This window comes from Mycteria americana, chromosome 2, assembly GCF_035582795.1.
Source record: "Mycteria americana isolate JAX WOST 10 ecotype Jacksonville Zoo and Gardens chromosome 2, USCA_MyAme_1.0, whole genome shotgun sequence".
NCBI lineage: Eukaryota > Metazoa > Chordata > Aves > Ciconiiformes > Ciconiidae > Mycteria > Mycteria americana.
The window spans coordinates 9,273,642-9,294,728 of record NC_134366.1 but is presented as its reverse complement, the minus strand read 5'-3'; the positions used below and the strand labels follow the sequence as shown (position 1 = coordinate 9,294,728).

Genomic DNA, 21,087 nt, shown 5'->3' with positions numbered 1-21,087 from the left:
CACCTAGAGACACCGGTTTATTCCTCAGTCTTACGCCGTTGCAGTAGCTATGGTCTGGCTCTGCCTTGGCAGACAATGAAACCTGGCTCTTGATGTATCACTCCACCTCCAGACCCTGAGAAATCTCAGTGGCCGTGGGCGAGGGCTGCAGAGAGGCAGAAGCAGGGTGCCAGGCTGCAGCAGCACCTGCTGTTGTTTCCCACGGGTTTGAAGGAAAACAGGTCCCACCAGTTACCGTGTTGCTCAGTCCCTGCAGTCCTCAGCCCCCATCCCAGGATACCAGGACATGATTAAAGGTTTCTGCTGTCTGCCTGGATTCGGTTCCTGCTGTCCCACGCTGGCTGCTTTGCAGGGCTGCAGACCAGGAGCAGCTGTACCCGCTGCAACCCGCCCTGCTGCGGACACGTGGTGTTTGCAGGCAGCTGGTGTCTCCAGCCTGTCATGCAAGGGCCAACACGTACCTCGCCACTTGTATTTTACTGCTTGCGCATCTGAAAGATTTAAGATCACATTTAAAATATGCTATTTCCCTCCACTTTTCTAATTACTGTTAACTCTGTGGCATAGTTTCCCCTGTAGACCTGTACCCATTGAAGACTGGAAAACAGCTGCCGCAGAAGCTACGCCATATGGTAGTTACTTATAGCAACATAAACTAATTGAGTGTTGAGGGTGATGTAATCCCTGGATGCTTTGCCTTTTAGAAATTGCTGGTATGTCAATCTGATTACTTTAAAGATCTGCCCTAGTTCTTCAGTTCTCCTGATCCAGAACAAAATCCAGGTATAGTCGCCTCCATGTCCTGGTTGGTATTGACATTGCAGTCACCACTGGCCTTCTTTTCCCCAATTTGAAAAATACCTTGTAGTGTAACACCCATATCCCTCACGTACTAAAGGTCTTCAGACTATCCAGTGGAGAGCTGGCAGCTCGAAACACTGGTGCAAAAAGAGAGTCTTGTTTTCCCAGTACCAAGACCTGAGCATGTTGTTTATCATTCCTCATGCAACATCAAGCACATGCAGCACAGACAGGAATATTGAAGGTCGCTTTTCACATACAAAGATTTCACCTCCTGCCTGTTCTGCTGGAGGACGCGGTGGACTGCAGCTCTGCAGGGGCATCCCGCGTCCCCAGCCAGCCTTCGGCAGTAACTCGCCCTTCGCATTTCGCAGGTCATTACCTCCTCTGCTTTTCCGGTCAAAGACCCGCTCGGACCTCTGACTGGTTCCAACTGATATTAGGATTTGGAGTTGTAGTTTTTTAACTGCACTTCAGTTTGGTTTTTTGTCTTTTTTTTTTTTTTTTTTTCATTAGGAGAGCTGACATACATACACAAATTACAAGCTGACTTCTGTCATTATTTCTGATATTCTTTCGATTTTCCTACTATCATACAACAATGAAGAGGCCAACTCTCTAGTGAGAATCACATATCTCAGCAGAATTTTCATCCCTTTCATGTAGCTGTCACTCATTCTAATTTGGACAGAGTACATTTATTTTTGCTTTTTTTATTTCTTACGGCAGATACTCTTTATTCAGGCCAAGGAGCAGTGAGAGAAAGAGGATAGCTATTTAAACAGCCTATAGTTTTTGCACTGGCCCCTGAATTTCCATAAGCAAGGCTGCACCAAGGAAGAACCAGTACGTCAAGAAAAAAAACTACAGAAATTTACTTTTCAGGTCAAAGTGATGGAATTATGCACTAACATAAAATTTCTATGTCTATCTTTCAATTTGGTTGTTCTTTCTGTCCTTTTAATCACTTCTTGACTGCAGCACGTTAAAAATATTAAGCTTGGTTTTTTTCTTTAAAAGATGTTTTTCAACAAAAAGTTCATGGCCACCCTCAGAAGAAGAAAATCACCAATTTCGCTCAGGGGAATAATGAGGCAAATGTAAATTTATCAGGATAGAGAGCTCCATTCCCTACACCTCTCTTGTACAAGCAGTTTATGTGTATTTACCCTATTGTGTATAAAACCAGGCATTCTGTAACTTCTGAAGGGATATTCCAAAAGCTCTTACAGTGACTTCGTAATCTCAGAGCCAACATGTCTAACTGCAAAGAGATCAGAAAAAGCCATCAAAACTATACATAAAATAATATAATTGTAGGTCTAGAAGAAGCCCAAAGAAATCCTGTAATCTCCACCTTGCACTGAAATAGGATTGATGTTTATCTCAACAACCCATGACAAAAATCTGTCTAATTCACTCTTAAAAATCCCCAAGGACAGAGATCCCTACAGTATCCCTGGGCAACATGCCCTAACAGTTATATTTTCCCCCAGTATTAATGTACATAGTTTTTGTACAAATTAACTCAATTCTTTTAATCTTCTACAATATTCTACAGCCTGGAAGACTCTTATGTGTGTCACAGCGCCCGAGCTCAATTCTACCAACAGAGAAATGATGCATTTTTGTTTTATCTGCAGTGAACCTGAGCACCTAAATGTATTCTCTGTGTTTTATCATATCAAACCACAGATATGATTTTATGGAGGAAAAACATAGCTCTCAAATTTGAGTGAATTTGCAAATACTCTCTAACATTCACACTCTTTTTTCTGGGAATAATTTTAGTTTAAGGTATTTCCTTTGCAACCCTGGTAGTGGACATAAAGCATGAATATTAGAGCAAGACCCTCGCATTCAGCGCCCTGGTGCAGATCCAGAGCACTGCTATTAGCTTCTGTGGAGTTATTCCAGACTTCAGACTAGCATGGCATAGGTCAAAATCTATGCTGCAATATTTAAAGTGCTAGTATACTAATTAGTTATTAAAAATACCAGCATAATCAGAAAATGGGGACACAGATCTCCAATAGAGTATTTAACCCAAGGCTACTGTAATGAATTTGGTGCAGAGAAATAGAACTCATGTACAAGCAGAAAACCGTAATAGCTCTGTTATAGGACTTTTAATATACCATTTTTTGGGAATATTTGACTCAGTGATACATATCTATTTTCAGATACTTACAGGTGCTACTTTCATACTCTGATACTGTTCTATGTATTTTGTTTGTCAATTTTTCATTTTTATTCACATACTCTTGCTTAAGCAGAACAGTAGCTAACTAATTGGCTTTAATTTGGTTGCAAACTGTGTAGCTCTTTTCTCACATAAGGTAATTGAAGAGGTAACTGTATCCCTGACAAAGCAGTGGCAGTGAAATAACAGTGGAAAAGAGAAGGATTCTGCCACAGCAGCTGGTTAAATTTTGTGGGAAGTTGCACATCTCAACTAAATCTGCAGAGATCAAAAGATTTAGTCTGGATTTAAACTGCTGTAACTGAACACAATTTGTGCTCTCATGTTTGCTATATAGACTTCAAATCTATTTTCAGGAAAAGCTTCATATAAATTTCAATAATCTCTTTAATCACATAGCCAAGCAGACCTGAACACTCACAACACTCACAAGTCACTCACAATTTGTTGCAATGCAGACGAGTGTTGCCTTATCTTAAAAGATTAAAATACCGGCAACAGCAGAGTATGACATTTTTATTTTTACTATTACTGCAAGTATATAAAAATCATCCACTGCTGATTGGATGATTTCATCCAACAAAGAAACAATTTCACCCAGCAAAGAATGAATTGCAAGAGACTGCGTGGAACTATAAGAAACTACCTAAAATATTATAAAACCAGTCCAGACTTATTTAAAGTCTTCCCTCTGACTGTGACCAGGCTGGCATTGTACCTGGAAGTACAGTACCTAATTCTAGAAAGGAGAATTTTCTTTTCCCTTATCGGCCTGAGCTGAGCTAGCATCGACGTCCTGCCTCCAAGCATGATGCCAAGAGAAGCACGAAGGCTCAGAGCTCTTCCTGAAGAAATGCACTTTTAAATAGAACCTCTGTGAAAGAAGAGTGCAAGCTTCAGGGCAAACACAAACAACTTCACTTGCTGAACACCTCTTGACTCCGAGGACTGGCAGCTGCTGGCTGACCAGTGACATCAGGACGGACATCTGGCTTCCTTCCACTGCCCCAAGGAGATCACTGACCACAGTAAATAATACTCTGTTTTCCTTCCAAAAGCCATCCTGAAGCCTGAATGATGGCAATCCAAAAATTAGAGGATGACAGGTGTTGTGTTTGGCTGGCAGCCGCCTTCCAAACAACCTTCTGCAGAAAGGGAAGGTTAAAGGCTGGGCTAGAGCTGGCAAGGTTTATCGTGGTACGGTGCTGGATTTTGAAGCCAGTCCAGATAACAGCACATTTTAAAGTTTTCAGGAGCTTGCTGATTTGTAGGGAGGCATTTGCAATGTGCATTGTAAATGGTTCATTTTTCCCTGACCTTAGCCAACTGAGAAGGGCCAGAAGCCTGTTCCTGGTGATGCAATCTATAACGTGAGCTTCCCTATGACAGGGGAACCTCCGCCAAAGCAAGAAGGTGAGGTTCTACCAAAGCTTTCATGGCATCATCTGGTGAAATTTAAGGCTCTCTTTTCCTCTACTTTAACATGAATAAGGCAAAATAATGTTGCATCTAGTTCATCTTCCTTGCAACAGAATTATGTGCAGTGGAAATATCCACTTCAAACACACGGCTGAGACCAAGAGCTGCTCTTCATTCTTATTTTGACTGCAACTGAAATGGCCAGATTTTATGCACATTTGCTATAAACGAGCATACAAATAAAGGTACACCAAAAAATAGTCACCTACATTTTCAACAGGCAGCTGAATAATGGCTAACTGGGGATTGTATGGCCCCAAGTGCTACACAACAGCTGCATATACTGAATGGGCAACACTGAATGATGTCCAATATGCAAAAGAGAGGAAAGCTTTCTATTTTAATATGGTGACAATGCCACTAAAGCACCACACTGGCTTTGCTACCTCACCTGAACAAGCACAGAAATGAGGGAACAAATTCCACGCAGCTTCCCCAAAATCCCTGAGTAACATCAGCACGTACTTGAGGACAAACTAGTGATTTTTAGACTTGGGGTACATTTGTGGCACTATCTGAGACCATTTCCCTGTTCCAAGTGTTTCCCTACCCTCCTTTACCCCATAGAACATGTGTAGAACTGCAAATGTATCCATGTCCATGAAATATTTTCTTTGTGATTGAAAATGTGAAAGTTCTTAAAAACAAATTAAAATCTGTATTCACTGTCCCAGCAATTCTTCACATATCCTGTCAAAAAGGAATTATCTGTAGTCGCATTAGGGCTGGCCCCTTTTACTGTCTGGAGCCCTGGCTTTAGCATTATTTTGGCAAGAGATTTATTTATCGAGAATATCTTAAAAAATTCAGTGATGACTCAGTCTAATTCTTCATCTCATCCTCCCCCACCAGGTCTTGGAGCTACTAATTACTGGGAAAGGTTAGCCCTACACTGTGAAATATTAGGATATCTGATCTCCTTTTCTGGTGACACTGAACAGGAATTTTAGGAGTTACTTGCTTTCAGCCTAATTATGAATGTCCTTTTTCAAATTCAGGTATAATTTGATCATCAAAGTTCCTGTTTCCAAGCAGAGGTTCAGCGTTCTCATATTATACAATGCAAATTGAGCACATGGACAAATTAGGTAAGGCAGTGTTTCAGCAGACTTATCTAGCATTTTTCCAATTTTAGGACCATTTCTAGAGTCCCAGGATTAATACTTCTAAACTTAAGAAATAGATCTACTTCAGTTGCTTGAAATACTGTAAGCATAAAAGATAGTGCTCAGAATAACTGCTATTTGAGTTGGCAGCTGCTACCAGGCACTGCACTTCTGAGACCAGCCGTACATGTTCTAAATATACTCTCTGATTTTTGTGAGATGCTGATTAAATTATGGAAAAGATTTTTCTTTATTACTGTGTTCTCTTTCCTCTCTTTATAAAGTCTAGAAAAGGAACAGAACAACTATTAGCATGAATCAGCCAGTAGCTTTGGATGTGTAGTTCCCATAAGCTCAGAGAGAGTTTCAGGGAAATGTATGTGAGGGGAAACTGGGAGCCTTTACTAGATCTTGCAGCAAAAAATTCTGCAGTTTCATTGTCTTAATGACGATGACATCCTGGCCTCTCCCACCAGGTGTCACTGCGAAGTCACATAAGAGGATCTGTTGGTGATAACGTAAGACACGGGCAGAATGAAGATTAATAAAGCATGCGAATCATAGCTGAAAAGGAGTCTTTTTTCACTCCTCCTCTTGCTCCCTAGGCAAAAATAAAGCATAGCAACACTGCTGTGCATTAACCTCAACAGAGCAAAGTATCAGTTGTAAACGATGGATACACATAGCTCATATTGCGTGAGTTTTAAACTCATGCCATGTGAGCTGGGGTTGGTGTTTGGCTGCGAGATGTGGTTCTCTGTGACATGAGGATGAGGAGACCTCCACATGAGACATCAAAGCCCCAGTGTCAGGACTAAGTCTGGAATGGGGATGCTCATGTTGAGATGATCTTTAGAGACTTACATGACAAACCCTCTGATCGCTCTGACAGTGACATGAGATGAGGGAGTAACTCACATGCATTTCTTCCTTTTGCAACCAAAGTCCCTAAAAAACAAAAATGTGTCCTGCAGACCAATTTGCAAAATAGCTTCTAAGGGACTGCTCTTACATCTGAGGACACATGCAGCAAAACACCAGCAAAACCCTCAGTTTAACACTCTGTGGGTGGGCTAGGCCCATCTGTAGGTGAAAATCCTTCCTCCCCCTCCCTCTGGAGACAGGAGCACAGACCACCATGTCGCATCCTGCTCCCCCATGATTTCCAAGCACGCACCTAGCAGCAGAACATGACTCCAGAAGTCGTCTACCTCTATCTGTGAACACAGACTTGCTCAAAGGAGGTCACAGTAGGACTTTATAGCAGTGCAGCCCAGAAAAGGTCCCTGTCCTGCTCAGCAAAGCCATGTAAAGGGACCCTGAATTACCTTGCTGGGGTGTCCTCAGTCTGGCAGCAGCGTGCCAGCATGGAGGGAGGTCCTCCTGCCCCATCTCCCAGGATTCAGCGTCATACAATCCTAAACTCAATGAGCTTCCAAACTTCCACACAGGGACACCACAACCTTCTCTTTGTTACTTGGCAGGACCACACAGGCGGCCGCTGGCAGAGCGCCTTGCTGCCACCCTTTCTCACCACATCTCAACAGTCTCTCCGAATGCCTGGTAGCAAATGAAGATACTTTAATTACACCACGACAGAATTCATTTCTGTCGAAAAGTGCTCTAACAAAGTGTTTAGATGAAATGAATTTTACCTGCACTTTACTTTTTAAAATGTACATTACTTTTATTAAAGTACTATATATATAAAGAACATATAAATACTCTTATCCTATCACTTTGAAAGTACTTTGTGCTATACCACCAATTGTCTTAAAATGATCTTTAAGCCCCATTGTTGCTAAAACATATTCTCAAACCAACAATGATCATACAGCAAACTGAAATAGAAAAGACTCTTTGCTGGTGCTATGCATTTAAATGCTTAGCTGGTTTCAGCTGCAGAACTTTAAACTCCCATTTATAGGATATCACTCCATTTTAGTATAAGCATCTATCAGGCACAGCTCTGAAAATGTTAAGTCAGACTATGAAAACATTGTCAATGCTTATTTTAGTAATAAAAACCTTGTTTAATCTATGCTTTCATGTTACAGTAATCTATGTATTCATCTATAACCTTCCAGCTAAATGCACTAAGTAGATTAAGCTCTGATTGATTTCAAATGTTTTTCACTATATTATCAAAAGTCTACAGATCAGCATAAATACCTCGAAAAAATTTTTTCCCCTTTGGCAGATTTACAAAAGCAGAGCTTTACTTGAATTGAAATGAACTTCTGCATTTTTCCAGGGCAAAACGCCTGTCAAATCTACTCTAGATCTGCTCTGCTTCCGGACTTAGTAAAAACCTGTGATTAATAGTACAGTGCATCTATTGTGTTATGACAAAAGCAATCACGTTATGAAGAAAAGTGTTCCCTCTGGGTGCACCATTCAGATGAAGCGTCAGGAGTTACCCCAAATGGTGGCACTGCTGGGACTGCCATCTGCATAGCGTGCTGTGCAAACAGCTCTTGGAAAGGGGGGGGGGGGGGGGATTTTTGTTGATGTGTTTTTGCCGATTACGATAAAAGACCTTAAAAACTGGCTTCCTCAAATAGAAAACACCAAGTGGGTTGGGTTGGTTTTTTTTTTTTTGCACTGTGTTTAGGGAAAGTGAGAAGCAGGTTGTGAGCTGTCACAGTAACCCGGCTCGGCTGCCGTTGCTGGAGGTGGTGAACTTCAGCAACAAAAAGAGCACGCAAGGGAAGAGGAGTGCGCTGAACTCTCTGTGATCCCTTTTCAGCATTGCTCACGGCTTCTTTGCAGACTATCTGCTGCTGATGGCTGCACAGATGGAACGAGATTTCTACATATGCTCAGCATGCATCCCGGTAGCTCGCTGAGATGGCGGCAGTGCAAACAAACATGGGTTTGGCCAATCCCACCCAGCTCCATTAGAGAGGTGGGGAAGACTCCTCTACAAACATCAGTGGGAATGGGGGAAGAGGAAAAATAGCCCTGAGGTGGTAAATTTCAATCTTTGCCCAGATTTCAAGCAATTCCAGTCAGGTAAATTTGGATTTAAAATGTTGTTCCACTTTATCACACTGAAGAGGAGGCACCCAAGAAAAGGAGAGAATTTTGAAGAATAAAAGTAGCAGTAACAGTTGTTGGCAGAGCATCCCAGATGCTGCTAGGGTAAAACTTCAGCCTCACTGACAATGATGCCTGAATTCCTGTGGACTTCGGTGGGGAGGTGTCATCCATCTCCCAGTGGTTCCTACCCATTTACGACCACACAATACCCAATTTCTTCTAGGATCCTGCTCCATCCATCCATCCATGGATGCACAGAGCTGACACCTGAACACTACAGACCCATCCAATCCCGTGGCCCCACAGCTTGTTCTAGCATCTGCCACGAATCCTCAGTCCTGACTCCGGTCCCAGGTTTACCTCCATGAGGACTGCACAAGTGATGTAGTGCAAGAGAAGGAGCTCAGCTCATACAGTCCAGCTCTGGGTTTGATTTTGGATTCTGCACCCCATCGCTTGGGAACATTTATATCTCAGGTTTTCCTGTGGGTCCTTCTACACCTTGCTTGTGAAGTAAGATAAGTTTTTATTTCAATATAAACTGTACTTGGAGACAAAGTGACATTTCCAAAGGGATGCTATATCCTAATTTCTACAAAATGTACTCCCAGTGAATAGCGGGTTCAGTGGTCATACTCCGTACATGCTGCTCAGAGACGTTACAGAACCTGGCTTGGTATAACCAGACTGTATTTGATCATACATTCATTTCTTATCCCAGCACATTAACATAAAGTTAACAAGAAAGTTCATTATAAAGGACAAACCTGAAAGTCAATGTCAGCCAAGAAATTGCTTGAGCAATCCCGTAATTGAATAAAAATATGTGTCAGCAAAACAAGTGTCATCATGGGCTTGCCGGCATGCTTGGAGTTCACTGGCTTGACAAACTCCTCTCAGCATGGTGCTTTGTGCGAGACTCTACGAGAAGACCTTATGTACTAAATGATGTTTATCAGCAAAATATAGGTACTAATATGCACATTTGACCTACAGAGTCAAGCAGGCCTGCCCACAACTTCAGCAACAAATTAAGAAAGAAAGAAAAATTAAAGAAAATTAGCATTTTGTAACTTCTTAGCCACTCCTCTAGTTACAAAGTGCTTCACAAGGAGGACATTCACTTGCAAATATTCTGTAGTACAGTGTAAACACACATTTAAATATGAAGAGTAATCTAAACTGCTATCAGATTTTTCCACTGATGTGTTTGATGCGTTTGTACACTGATTTATGGGACCAGCTTCTCTGGGAGTGGCAAACAAAATAATTTATTTTATTTCCCTCACTGTTGAGTCCAACACCCCCAGCTTAGCTGTGGTACAGAGTAATTTAGGGAGTGATTCATAGTTTTACACCAATTAATGGTGAATGGCATTTTGCAACCTATTCTGTTCCATTAAGCCTCAAGGAAACTGGGAGCAGCCAACAGGGCACAGTCAATAGATGTATCTGGACAATTCTTTCTGTAGAGGTAAGAAAAGCTTGGGACTGTACTGGGACCTGCAGGAGAAAGTGTGACTTTAGAGGGAAACTGTGTCACAGGAAAGAGACACTGCCAAGTCCCAAAATCATGATCCTTGTGAAAAGGCACTGCCGGCAGCATTGGCCAGCAGCAGGGGGAGGGATGCATGTTGTGTGCATGTTATATATATATATATATGCTATATATATTTTTTTTTTATTTTAATTCTGATAAAGTATTAGCTTAAAAGCCTATAACATCCTCCAGAAGAACCGGGGATGGCTGGGATTCTTTCCTAAGCTGGTGAGCAGGTGAGAATATTTTGCAAGCAGCTGCTCACAGACACCTACATGGCCATTTGCCAGCTGAAAGGACCAAAGTAAAGCAGTGCTCCAGCGATGATCCTCTACCCCATGAGGCCCATTTTCAAGGGAAAGAAGCCAGTTACTGCGAAGACCTGTCTGCTTTTAGAAAACTTCTGGGTAGCAAGATCTAGGCAGCTTCCAGGGCCCACATAGTGCTGTGGAAAACCACCAGTCAAGTAAAATTGTTTTCTCACTTCTTCCTTTAAAATAAAACCCCTTTCCCTCCCCTTTTCTGTCCTTTTCTGTGATTTGAAAACTGGCACGTCTATGAGTGATTGCAGGTGCCATTAAATAATGAAGCAGTTCTGTTCATTAAAGCTTGGTGATTTATTACTTTTGGACTAAGGGAAAGAAAAACAGCTGAAAACAGAATTCTTACATCATTTCACATTATTTCCAGTCCAGCACTTCAGACAACTGTTAGAATAGCAGATTTTCAGCTCCATGGTCCACCAGTCCCCAGAAATGCAATGCTGAACATCTAAGTCCAGCGAGTTCTGTAAATCTAGAGTGTAACTTAAAACTCATAACTAACTACTGCCCTAAATGTCATGTCCTACCTTCATACAGCCAGTCGCTGAGCCCATTGAAAATAACACCTTCCTTTCCTGTGGAGACCACTCGGATGGCTTGTTTCCCCACATGGGCACAGTAATAGATGTTATTCTCAAAGATAAATATCTGATTTAAAGGGAAAAAGAAAAAGAGAACAGCATTAAGCAGTGGCTCCATTATAAAATATTGCATTTTGCTTTTACAGTAATTGGCAGTACAAAATCACATATCACATTTTTGTAGCATCTTTTGTCAAAAAAGAATTTCCACAGCTTGCTTCCAATGCCATCAACTAAGAGAAAGATGCTAATTTACAACAAACTGAAGCCTTGGTCCTTTGATATAAGCTTTATTTTTCTCGCTCCTGTCTTCATTTCAGAAATTGAACAGTGCAGTTAAAGGGCATGAAATGAAGAATGCCATCACTCAGGATTTTGAAAAAGTGGTCCAGGACACAGCAGCAATTTGCAGAGCTGATGTTGATGCTATGTGGTGACTGAACTCGCTACTGGAAATGGCTTCTTGCTTTTTTCCAGCTGCTCCTGCTTCCTTAAAACACAGCTGGAAACCTATTAAATAAATCTGAATCCAGTTTTTAATGCAGATCCAACAAGACATGTGCTATTGAATAGGAGGCAGTCCATGTGACTGCAGCACGTTGGCCAAGAAAGCACAAGGAGGTTGGTGTTTCGGCTGGGGAGCAGGTGCACATGCTCCAAGGACCCAAAGGGGTGTGCTAGACCTCCCGCCTTGCCCCGGTCCCCAGGTCACCTTTCTACAGGAACCAAGGTGGATGGGACAAAGGCACCCATGGGGTCTCATCTCCCTGCCAGCACGGATGCAGCTGCCATAACCCCCAGCCCGCCTTTGGAAACCTCTCCCCTCCTGTTGCAAAAATCTAGTGGATCCAGGTTGCTGACAGATTAGGTGATCAAAATGTCATGGGACCTCGCAGCTCCTCAGGAGGGCAAGGGCAGGCCCACACCAAGGATCGCCATTGGGTACCTAAGCCTGCCTCTGCAAACACCTGCTCACACAGCTGGTGCTGTCTGTGGGAAAGCAATTCCAACCTGAAGAAGAATTTATAAGTATAAAATTCTTATCAATCATAAAAATTTCAATCTGAGATTGTCAGGAAAGGAGCCCAACATAAGACTCTCAAATAATTCTCCTGTTTTTTTTAAAGCTAATTGCATGCGAGTCATTAGATCTACTGCTATGAGAATGCTTTTGGGAATCAGGCTGTTTATTTAGGTGTTTAAGTGCTGCTCAGTGAGCAAAACTTTAGCTAATCATTTAAAAAATATTGGTCCTCGGCATCAGTCTTTATCATCTGGTTAAATGCATTTTTCTGTCTTTTGCTGTCATGGATGACACAGATACTGTCCCCTCCTCACCCCAAAGTGAACTGCATCCTGCTTAAACTGGCACTCTTGTTTTTAAAATATTTTTAAACTCCATTCAGACTGCAAAGATGTACTGAACAGGGTATCAGAAAGACGTTTAGACTGAAAGACCAACTGTTAACATAATTTAGTAGACATTTACAGATGGGGTTTTGTACACTTGAAGATATTGGAACAAATGTTAGGTATCTTTACCATGATACTAGAATGCAATTTCTCGTGTTACACTCATGAAAACACAGAATTGGGAAAAATATTTGCTTTCAGCTTCTGTTTCACATCCTATTACGGTATGTGTTTCACCTAGAGATGAGCTGGAAAGATTCCAGAAGAAAGTATAGATCCTAATTTAATTTTGGCAGCAGTTATAGTGAGTTTCCCTAAGGGTAAAAAGTATGACTGAAACTGTAGCTTGCTTTTATTCCTTTTAGCCTGCATGGGTTTTTTAAGTAAGAAAAGCTGCATCCAATTAATATTTTTGAAAGTAAAAAATATGTTGTGGAAGATACTACATTCTCTTTCCTACCTTGATTTTTAGTAAGCAGAGGAGCCAGATGAGGGATGCCAAGTAAAGAATGTTATGTGTTAGCTGGTCTGCATATGGGAGGGTTATTGAAGCTTAAATGTACATAAAGGCCAATGGCATCCTGGCTTGTATCAGAAATAGCGTGGCCATCAGGACTTGGGAAGTGATTGCCCCCTGTACTCGGCACTGGTGAGGCTGCATCTCGAATACTGTGTTCAGTTTTGGGCCCCTCAGCACAAGAAAGACATTGAGAAGGGCAATGTGTCCAGAGAAGTGTCCAGAGAAGGGCAATGAAGGTGGTGAAGGGTCTGGAGCACAAGTCTGATGAGGAGCAGCTGAGGGAACTGGGGTTGTTTAGCCTGGAGAAAAGGAGGCTGAGGGGAGACCTCATCGCCCTCTACAACCACCTGAAAGGAGGCTGTAGCGAGGCGGAGGTCAGTCTCTCCTCCCAAGTAACAAGTGATAGGACAAGAGGAGATGGCCTCAAGTTGCACCAGGGGATGCTTAGATTGGATATTAGGAAAAATTTCTTCACCAAAAGGGTTGTCAAGCACAGGAAGAGGCTGCCCAGGGAAGTGGTTGAGTCACCACCCCCAGAGATATTTAAAAGATGTGTAGATGTGGTGCTTAGGGACGTGGTTTAGTGGTGGACTTGGCAGTGCTAGGTTAACGGTTGGACTCGATGATCTTAAAGGGCTTTTCCAACCTAAATGATTCTATGATAAAAGTCAGGAAGAATAAGCATAATAACATACTTTGGGCCCAAATGAATCCAAATCTTTCTGTCCAAGAGCTAAATGTGCTGGGGGTGCTTGGGTGGGGCTCATTTGTGACAGGCACACAATCAAGCAGAGTTATTCAAGCAATGCAACCCTTCCCTTGCCCAGCTTCTCCCAGAAAATGAAGGGTTTGCAATATTTTGTAGTGTATTAAATTTTAAATTAATTTACAGGAAAAATAAAGAAGGTGGATTGACAACCTGTTCCTGCCCTTCGCTTCGTAAAGCATTGCAATGTTTTCTGTCTTCACTGTTTTGTCTTTCAAAGCTTCATTGCACTAATCAGGCTGCATGAGGTATCCAGTAGCTGCAATGGAAAAATAACATAGTGCTCTGACTTCAAACTGTCTACCATGTAATTCAGAGCCAAACTGCAGCACCTCATAGAGAATTTAAAATTATCCTCCTAACTACAGTGCCTTGTACCCTAAAAACATCAACCATAATCAAGATAAAAGATAACTGAAGCAGCACAAGGAAGATTTCTGGGTAATGTATCTTATAAATTAAGAAAAAGCTTTTGAACTTCCGTTATTCATCAAAAAGAAATGTCTTTGGATTACTTCACATTCTGAGTTGGAAAGACATTAGATGATATTATGAGATACCTATATAAGATTTTTTACTGTTTTGGTTTTATGACATCAAAGCAGTGCTTTCTATCAAATGGTCAGAATCCTTAGAGCTAATTAGAGGATAGGAAATTTTTGTAAAGAAAAATAATAAAAAAATGTACAGACATCACTTTCACATTATTTTATGCTTGCTTTACATAGCAGTTCTAGACTAATGTAAAATGACAACAGAAGGGGTCAAGCTCAGTTTTATGTCTCTCTCTGCACAGAAGACAAAGATCAGACCTAAAATTTCTGGTGTCTTCTCTTTTGGTGTGCATATTTCAGCAAGACTTTACCCATGACATTCTTGCAATATATATGCCTTTTATCACAGACAGCACATAAAGTCCAGCACTGAGCACAACTAATGGCATGGAAAAGAAACTTGTGCTATGTCAGGAAGATATCCCCACATTGAATACCATGTCTGTTTTCATCATGACACATTCAATGCAGAGTAAAGAGAAGATATTCTGAAAGAAGTAAGAAGAACGGAAACATCCATACATAGATTGAAGAAACTGAAATTGCTAACTCTGTAGAATAAACAAAGACGACATAAGCTCTACAAGATAATGGAGAGAAAACAGAAAAAAGAAAAGGATGTTTTCGCCCTTTCATTTCTCCAAAACAACAGGGAAACCAATGAAACCTAGAAGAAAGCTGTTTAAAAGTGGATAAAAATATTATTCCTAATGAAATCAGAATTAACTTGTGGAACTCCTTGCCACTAGATGTAACAGAAAACAAGAACTTCATTCTCTTCCTGCTGAATGTTACAATAGATGTTCAAAAGATGAAATACTTAACAAAGATAACTGGAACACCCAGGGGGACTAAGAAAAGTGGGGTTTTTTTTAAATGCATTGGCTTAATCCCAGGGTAATAAAAATCAATGGGGATTTTGCTGTTGGCTTTATGTGGTTCAGGATGTCACCTGAAACTTTCAGCATAAGATATAACCTCTTTAGCCTCAGGTATCAACACACCACTAGCTCATGTGGGCTGGGAAGAAATCTCTGCCTGTTTGCAACTTGTATTAGAACCGATTACTTCAAACCTTTGACATCCTTGTATGACACAACTAATAGTGGAGAAAAAAACACTAGACTGGTTGGACCACAAGCCTGAGACAGGAGGAGAACTTTAAGTCAAAGATTAAGTATTTATCCAGTAAAATAAATTTATACCGTAAGGTAAATGTTTAAACTAACAACCAAATAAACTTAATTCACTTAAAACATACAAGACCCTTAACAACACCGACTGATTTAAGGAGGATTCATTTAAAATGTTTTTGCAACTGCTTAAGGGCTTCTGAAGTAATGTTCTCTACCAAACTGACCTGGAGTGGTACTAAGTAATTGTGCTGCAGTAATTAAAATACTGGTACTTTTAAAAGGATTAATTTATGGACCTTTTCAGGAATCTAATGAAAATAATCTCTTTAAGACCACTGCAAAAGTCACAGTGACCAACTATTTTGAGCAGATGAATACTACACCTCCTTTTATGGTTGTTCAACCCACCTTCCTTCCAGCCAAAGAGGTGAGTTAAATTCCTATTTCTTCACAGACCAAGAGAAAATAAATTCATATGCATTAATCTGCATTTTTACTGCTTCTATTTATTTTCCAACCGTAGGGTGGCATTCTAAGTTTATGTTCTCTTTACCCCATCATTTCTAACATGTATAACTTGTCAGCTGAATGAGCGACATCACTCAAATTTAGCATCTCCAAGCACAAAGTTAATGCCTGGATGCTTATTACCTTAAATTATTAGCACATTGTAGAAGTGTGAATGTTTCCTACACATTAGAAGGCAGCCTTCCACACTGCAAGGCCAGCCCACAGGATTTAACTGCGAGAGAGTAGTTAACATGGAAAGGTTGGCCATTTAACATGGAGAGTTTGGTCAACAAGAACTGGCCTTCATGTATAGACAGGCACAAAGTCTTGCCTTGACACTGTTTTAAATTCCAAATCAGTCCAAACTTCCTTGGAGGCTGAAAAAACCAGTCACAAAATGGAAGACTCAGTGAGTGGGGAAATATAACTACAAATCAACATGCTGCTCTCTCCTCATCTGACATAATGTACTACAATGTTTTCTGGTTTTAATGTTAAAGTCTTCTTTTATTTTTTTCTCTCTGTGTAGAAGTCTGCTCTTTTGCTGGCAAACCAGTTTACCTGAGGGTGTATTCTGCAGAATAAATAAAATAACAGATTCATTTTATAATTCTCTGCATATCTCAGAAATTCTTATATTCATTTTGCAGAATCAGTAAAAAATATCTCTGTAAAGGTAATTGTCCATGGAGTTCACTGTTGTAGTTGCTGAACAAATGCACAGAAAAGACAATCCCTACCCCAACAGCATATAATTTTAATAGACAGAGAGGAACCATTGTCCCCATTCAACATGTGAAAAAATGAGAGACAGGGACAAGATTCAGGTGCCCAAACATAGGCATCTAGAGTCACTTTAAGCCCCTTCATGCATCTAAAACATCTGGCAGGTATGATACAGGACATATGGGAAACCTCTGCTCTCATAGAGTAGCATCTAGATGTACATTTAACACTATTCAGCTGAGGTGCTCTAGGAACCTATGTTTAAGCAGGCAAATCCTATTTGAAATGTCACACAGGAAGACTGGCAAAACCATGAGTCAAACTTGGGTAGCTTGAGCTCTATTCCAATGCCTTAACCATAAAATCATCCTTACTGTAATTATTTCACATCAGATAGGCTATTACAAGCCTGTGAAGACTGGGAGAGATCCAAAATGTGCATTGTCCTGCCATGAACTGCATGCCTAAGTGATCTGTTTATTGGCAGAGTCATGGTCAGCTTCAACATGATACTTACTTGAACTCATACTTCCTTCTGAAAAGGCAGACCTATGGCCACTGTAAAATCCCTTTTGCTGAATAATAAAGAAAAATAGTTCTTGTATGTATCCTGCTCTGTACATCTGCCATTGTACATCGCCAATGTACATTGATTGGTAGGATTCAATACTGCCTCATCTTGTGCAGGACTTTCTGTGGCCTTTTGTAGATGGCATGATCCAGTCTGCTTTAGACAGATGCCAAGCAGACTCAGCAGAGAGATGCAGGTACCAATGAAGACATAAAGGAAGCTAAAATCTGCCTAACTTCAGGGGATTATTCTCCAGCAGCTTTTATGCTGTGCTGGGTGCTCCCAAGTCCAAATAAAGTCAATCAATGCAGTTCATGTAAGTTAGGTATCTACCACTTCCACTGAGTACAAACAGCCAACAAACAGTCAATGTCAGATGCCTTCATCCACCCAGGATCTGGTCCATTAGCTCTTTGAGGGTAATGGAAGCACAAGCATGCATTCAAATTAGATCATCAGTAGATTAATATGGGAATAAAAAAATAAAATGTACAGTGAAAACAACATTGGAGAAGAGACCATCCGCCCTCCCAGCCCTACTGATAAAGCAGACTCTGGCTTCCTCATGTACATCCTTCAAATTCTCTGAAAGCCATCTCCTCCTGCTGCAGGGCGGCACAGCCCCAAAAGAAGGACTGTAGCATATGTTCCATGACTATCGCCTTGATGCTGTTGCTCACAGTCCTAACCACATCCAAGTCCTTGGGCTCTTCTACGTAAATCCCAATCACAGCAAATCTCTTAAGCACAGCCATCCATTTTGCCACACAAGCCCTATGAGAACGTATCTGGGCAAATTAAGTTAATCATCTGAGGTAAATCCAGACTTCTGTAAGGTTGGGCAGTCCTTGAATGGTGCAGAGCCGCATCACTCTTGTATATAAATGGGGATTCAACTGCCTGAAATCAATCTATGTCCAATTTAAGGTTCCTACCTACTTTCTGTCGATTATCTCTTCAATCGAGAGTGCATGTGAACATTTGTATTGGGTTTACATGGCAAGGTTTTGGTAGCAGAGGGGGAAAGAGGGCTGCAGGGGTGGCTTCTGTGAGAAGACACCAGGAGCTGCCCTCACGTTGGACAGAGCCAGGTCCAGACGGCTCCAAGACAGACCCACTTCTGGTCAAAGCTGAGCCCATCAGCAATGTTGGTAGTGCCTCTGTGACAATATATTTATAAAAGGGTAAAAACGCTGTGCAACAGGTGGGAGAGAGGAGTGAGAAAATGTGAGAGAAACAGCCCTGCAGACACCAAGGTCAGTGAAGAAGGAGGGGGAGGAGGTGCTCCACGCACAGGAGCAGACATCACCATGATGAGGCAGGCTGTCTCCCTGCAGCCCATGGAGGTTAATGGTGGAGCAGATCTCCACCCTGCAGCCCGTGGAGGCCCCCATGCTGGAGCAAGTGGGTGCATGCTGAAGGAAGCTGCAGGCCGTGGAGAACCCACACTGGAACAGGCTCCTGGCAGGACCTGTGACCCCATGGAGAGAAGCCCACACTGGAGCAGGATTTCTGGCAGGACCTGTGGCCCATGGGGGACCCACGCTGGAGCAGTCTGTTCCTGAAGGACTGCACCCCGTGGAAGGGACCCACGCTGGAGCAGTTTGTGAAGAACTGTAGCCAGTGGGAAGGACCTATGTTGGAGAAGTTTGGGAAGGACTGTCTCCTATGGGAGGGACCCCACGCTGGAGCAGGGAAAGAGTGTGAGGAGGAAGGAGCAGCAGAGATGAAGCGTTATGAACTGACTGCAACCCCCATTCCCCATCCCCCTGCACTGCTTGGGGGGAGCAGGTAGAGAAATCAGGAGTGAAGTTGAGCCTGGGAAGAAGGGAGGGGTGGGGAGAAGGGAAGGTGGTTTTACTTTTGTTTTATTTCTCGCTATCCCAGTCTGTTACAATTAACTGGCAATAAATTCAATTAATTTCCCCACGTCGAGTCTGTTTTGCCCATGACGGTAATTGCTAAGTGATCTCCCTGTGCTTATCTTGACCCATGAGCTTTTCATAGTATTTTCTCCCCCCGTTCCATTGAGGAGGGGGAGTGATAGAACAGCTTGGTTGGCATCTGATAGCCAGCCAAGGTCAACCCACCACAACAGTCCCACACTTTAATCAAGGACATTTTTTTAACTTTTCAGTGTAAGATACTTCCTTAAAATTTTTTAACTTCTATTCATTTTTTTTGGGTGTCAATGATAGAAAAGTTTTGTGCTGAACTGTATATTAACTATCTAAATATTCATATGGTGTTACACTTCCCATTGGCCTGAAAGCCTCAGAAAAATACACAGATTTAACTTCCCAATATGTGCAGGAAGTAGAAAGTATTACTTCTTTATTTATATGCTAAGTAACCAGTTGAGGTCTGTAACAGAGCCACAGCATGTAATAACCGGGGTTTGGAAATGTCAGGTCATGAACACAAATAGTTTTGAGCATGATCAAGCTCTTCCTGGAAATGCACACAGAGAAATACCTTTCCCTTCTCCCCTCCATTTCTAGTGCTCTCTAATTCCATCCAAATATTTTGGAGATAGCCTTTCTCAAGCCAGCTTTCTTTTTCCACTGCCATATGAAACTTGGAAGCTGGGCACTGTGAAAATGAAAAACTGCAAAGAGAGAAAGATTCCCTGTTGTTTTGTCCAAGTTAAAACTTGTCCTTACTACACAGAATTAGCATGCCTATCCTTGTCCATGCAGCATCTTGAAGCAGATATGATAATTGTGTTTTCACTTCGGGATATCAAGGAAATCTGGTACAATCCTGACGAGCATTGTACCAGAAAGGTCTTGGCATTATGCAGTTATCTTTCTTACATCAATTGCAGCAGAAAAATGTGTGATCAATTAAAAATCAGTTCTAAAGCTTGTTGCTGATTGACTATGCATTATTTAATGAACACTCTGCCAATTTCTTCTTTTGAACCTCATAAAATGCAAACTTTGATGTTCAAATAGCTTCCATTAATGCATTCTGTCATGAGTGTTGTTCTTAATGCATATGACATGATTACGCCAACTCTTATCAGTTCTTCAAAAAGGGTAATAAAACCATAAACTGTTCCTCACCAGTGAGCTTACATAATAAAAGCTAGTATTTTAATTAGGCTTTTTTTGTTGGCATTTAAATATAGCTTGATAGCAGGTGGGGAAAAAAAGTAAGACAAAAAACTTCAAAATATTTTCATTCTCTCCATCAAATGGTTCATGTTCACAATTTAGGAAAGAGACAGATAGCAATTATGACAGAGGAGTGAGATAAAGAATTTTTAAATCAACTTTTTTTCTGTATGTGCTGGTTTGGCTGGGATAGAGTTAATTTTCTTCACAGTAGCCAGTATGGGGCTATGGTTTGGATTTGTGCTGGAAACAGTGTTGATCACACAGGGATGTTTTCGTTACTGCTGAGCAGTGCTTACACAGAGTCAAGGCCTTTGCTGCTCCTCACCCCACCCCAGCAGCGAGGAGGCTGGGGGTGCACAAGAAGCTGGGAGGGGACACGGCTGGGCCAGCTGACCCCAACTGACCAAAGGGCTATTCCATACCATATGGCGTCATGCTCAGCATAGAAAGCTGGGGAAGAAGAAGGAAGGGGGGACGTTTGGAATGATGGCATTAGTCTTCCCAAGTCACCGTTACGCGTGATGGAGCCCTGCTTTCCTGGAGATGGCTGAACACCTGCCTGCCCATGGGAAGGCGTGAATTAATTCCTTGTTTTGCTTTGCTTGCCTGTGTGGCTTTTGGTTTACCTATTAAACTGTCTTTACCTCAAGCCACGAGTTTTCTCACTTTTACTTTTCTGATTGTCTCCCCCATC

General features: G+C 41.6%; 1 protein-coding gene across 1 annotated transcript in view; it reads right to left on the bottom strand.

Annotated features, from left to right (window-relative positions):
• Positions 1-21,087, bottom strand: part of DPP6 (dipeptidyl peptidase like 6) — a 429,771-nt gene that overhangs the window by 80,107 nt on the left and 328,577 nt on the right. Inside the window, exon 8 of the mRNA XM_075495503.1 lies at positions 11,022-11,142. Coding sequence (XP_075351618.1) covers positions 11,022-11,142 — 121 coding nt within the window. The remainder of the gene's footprint in view (positions 1-11,021; positions 11,143-21,087) is intronic.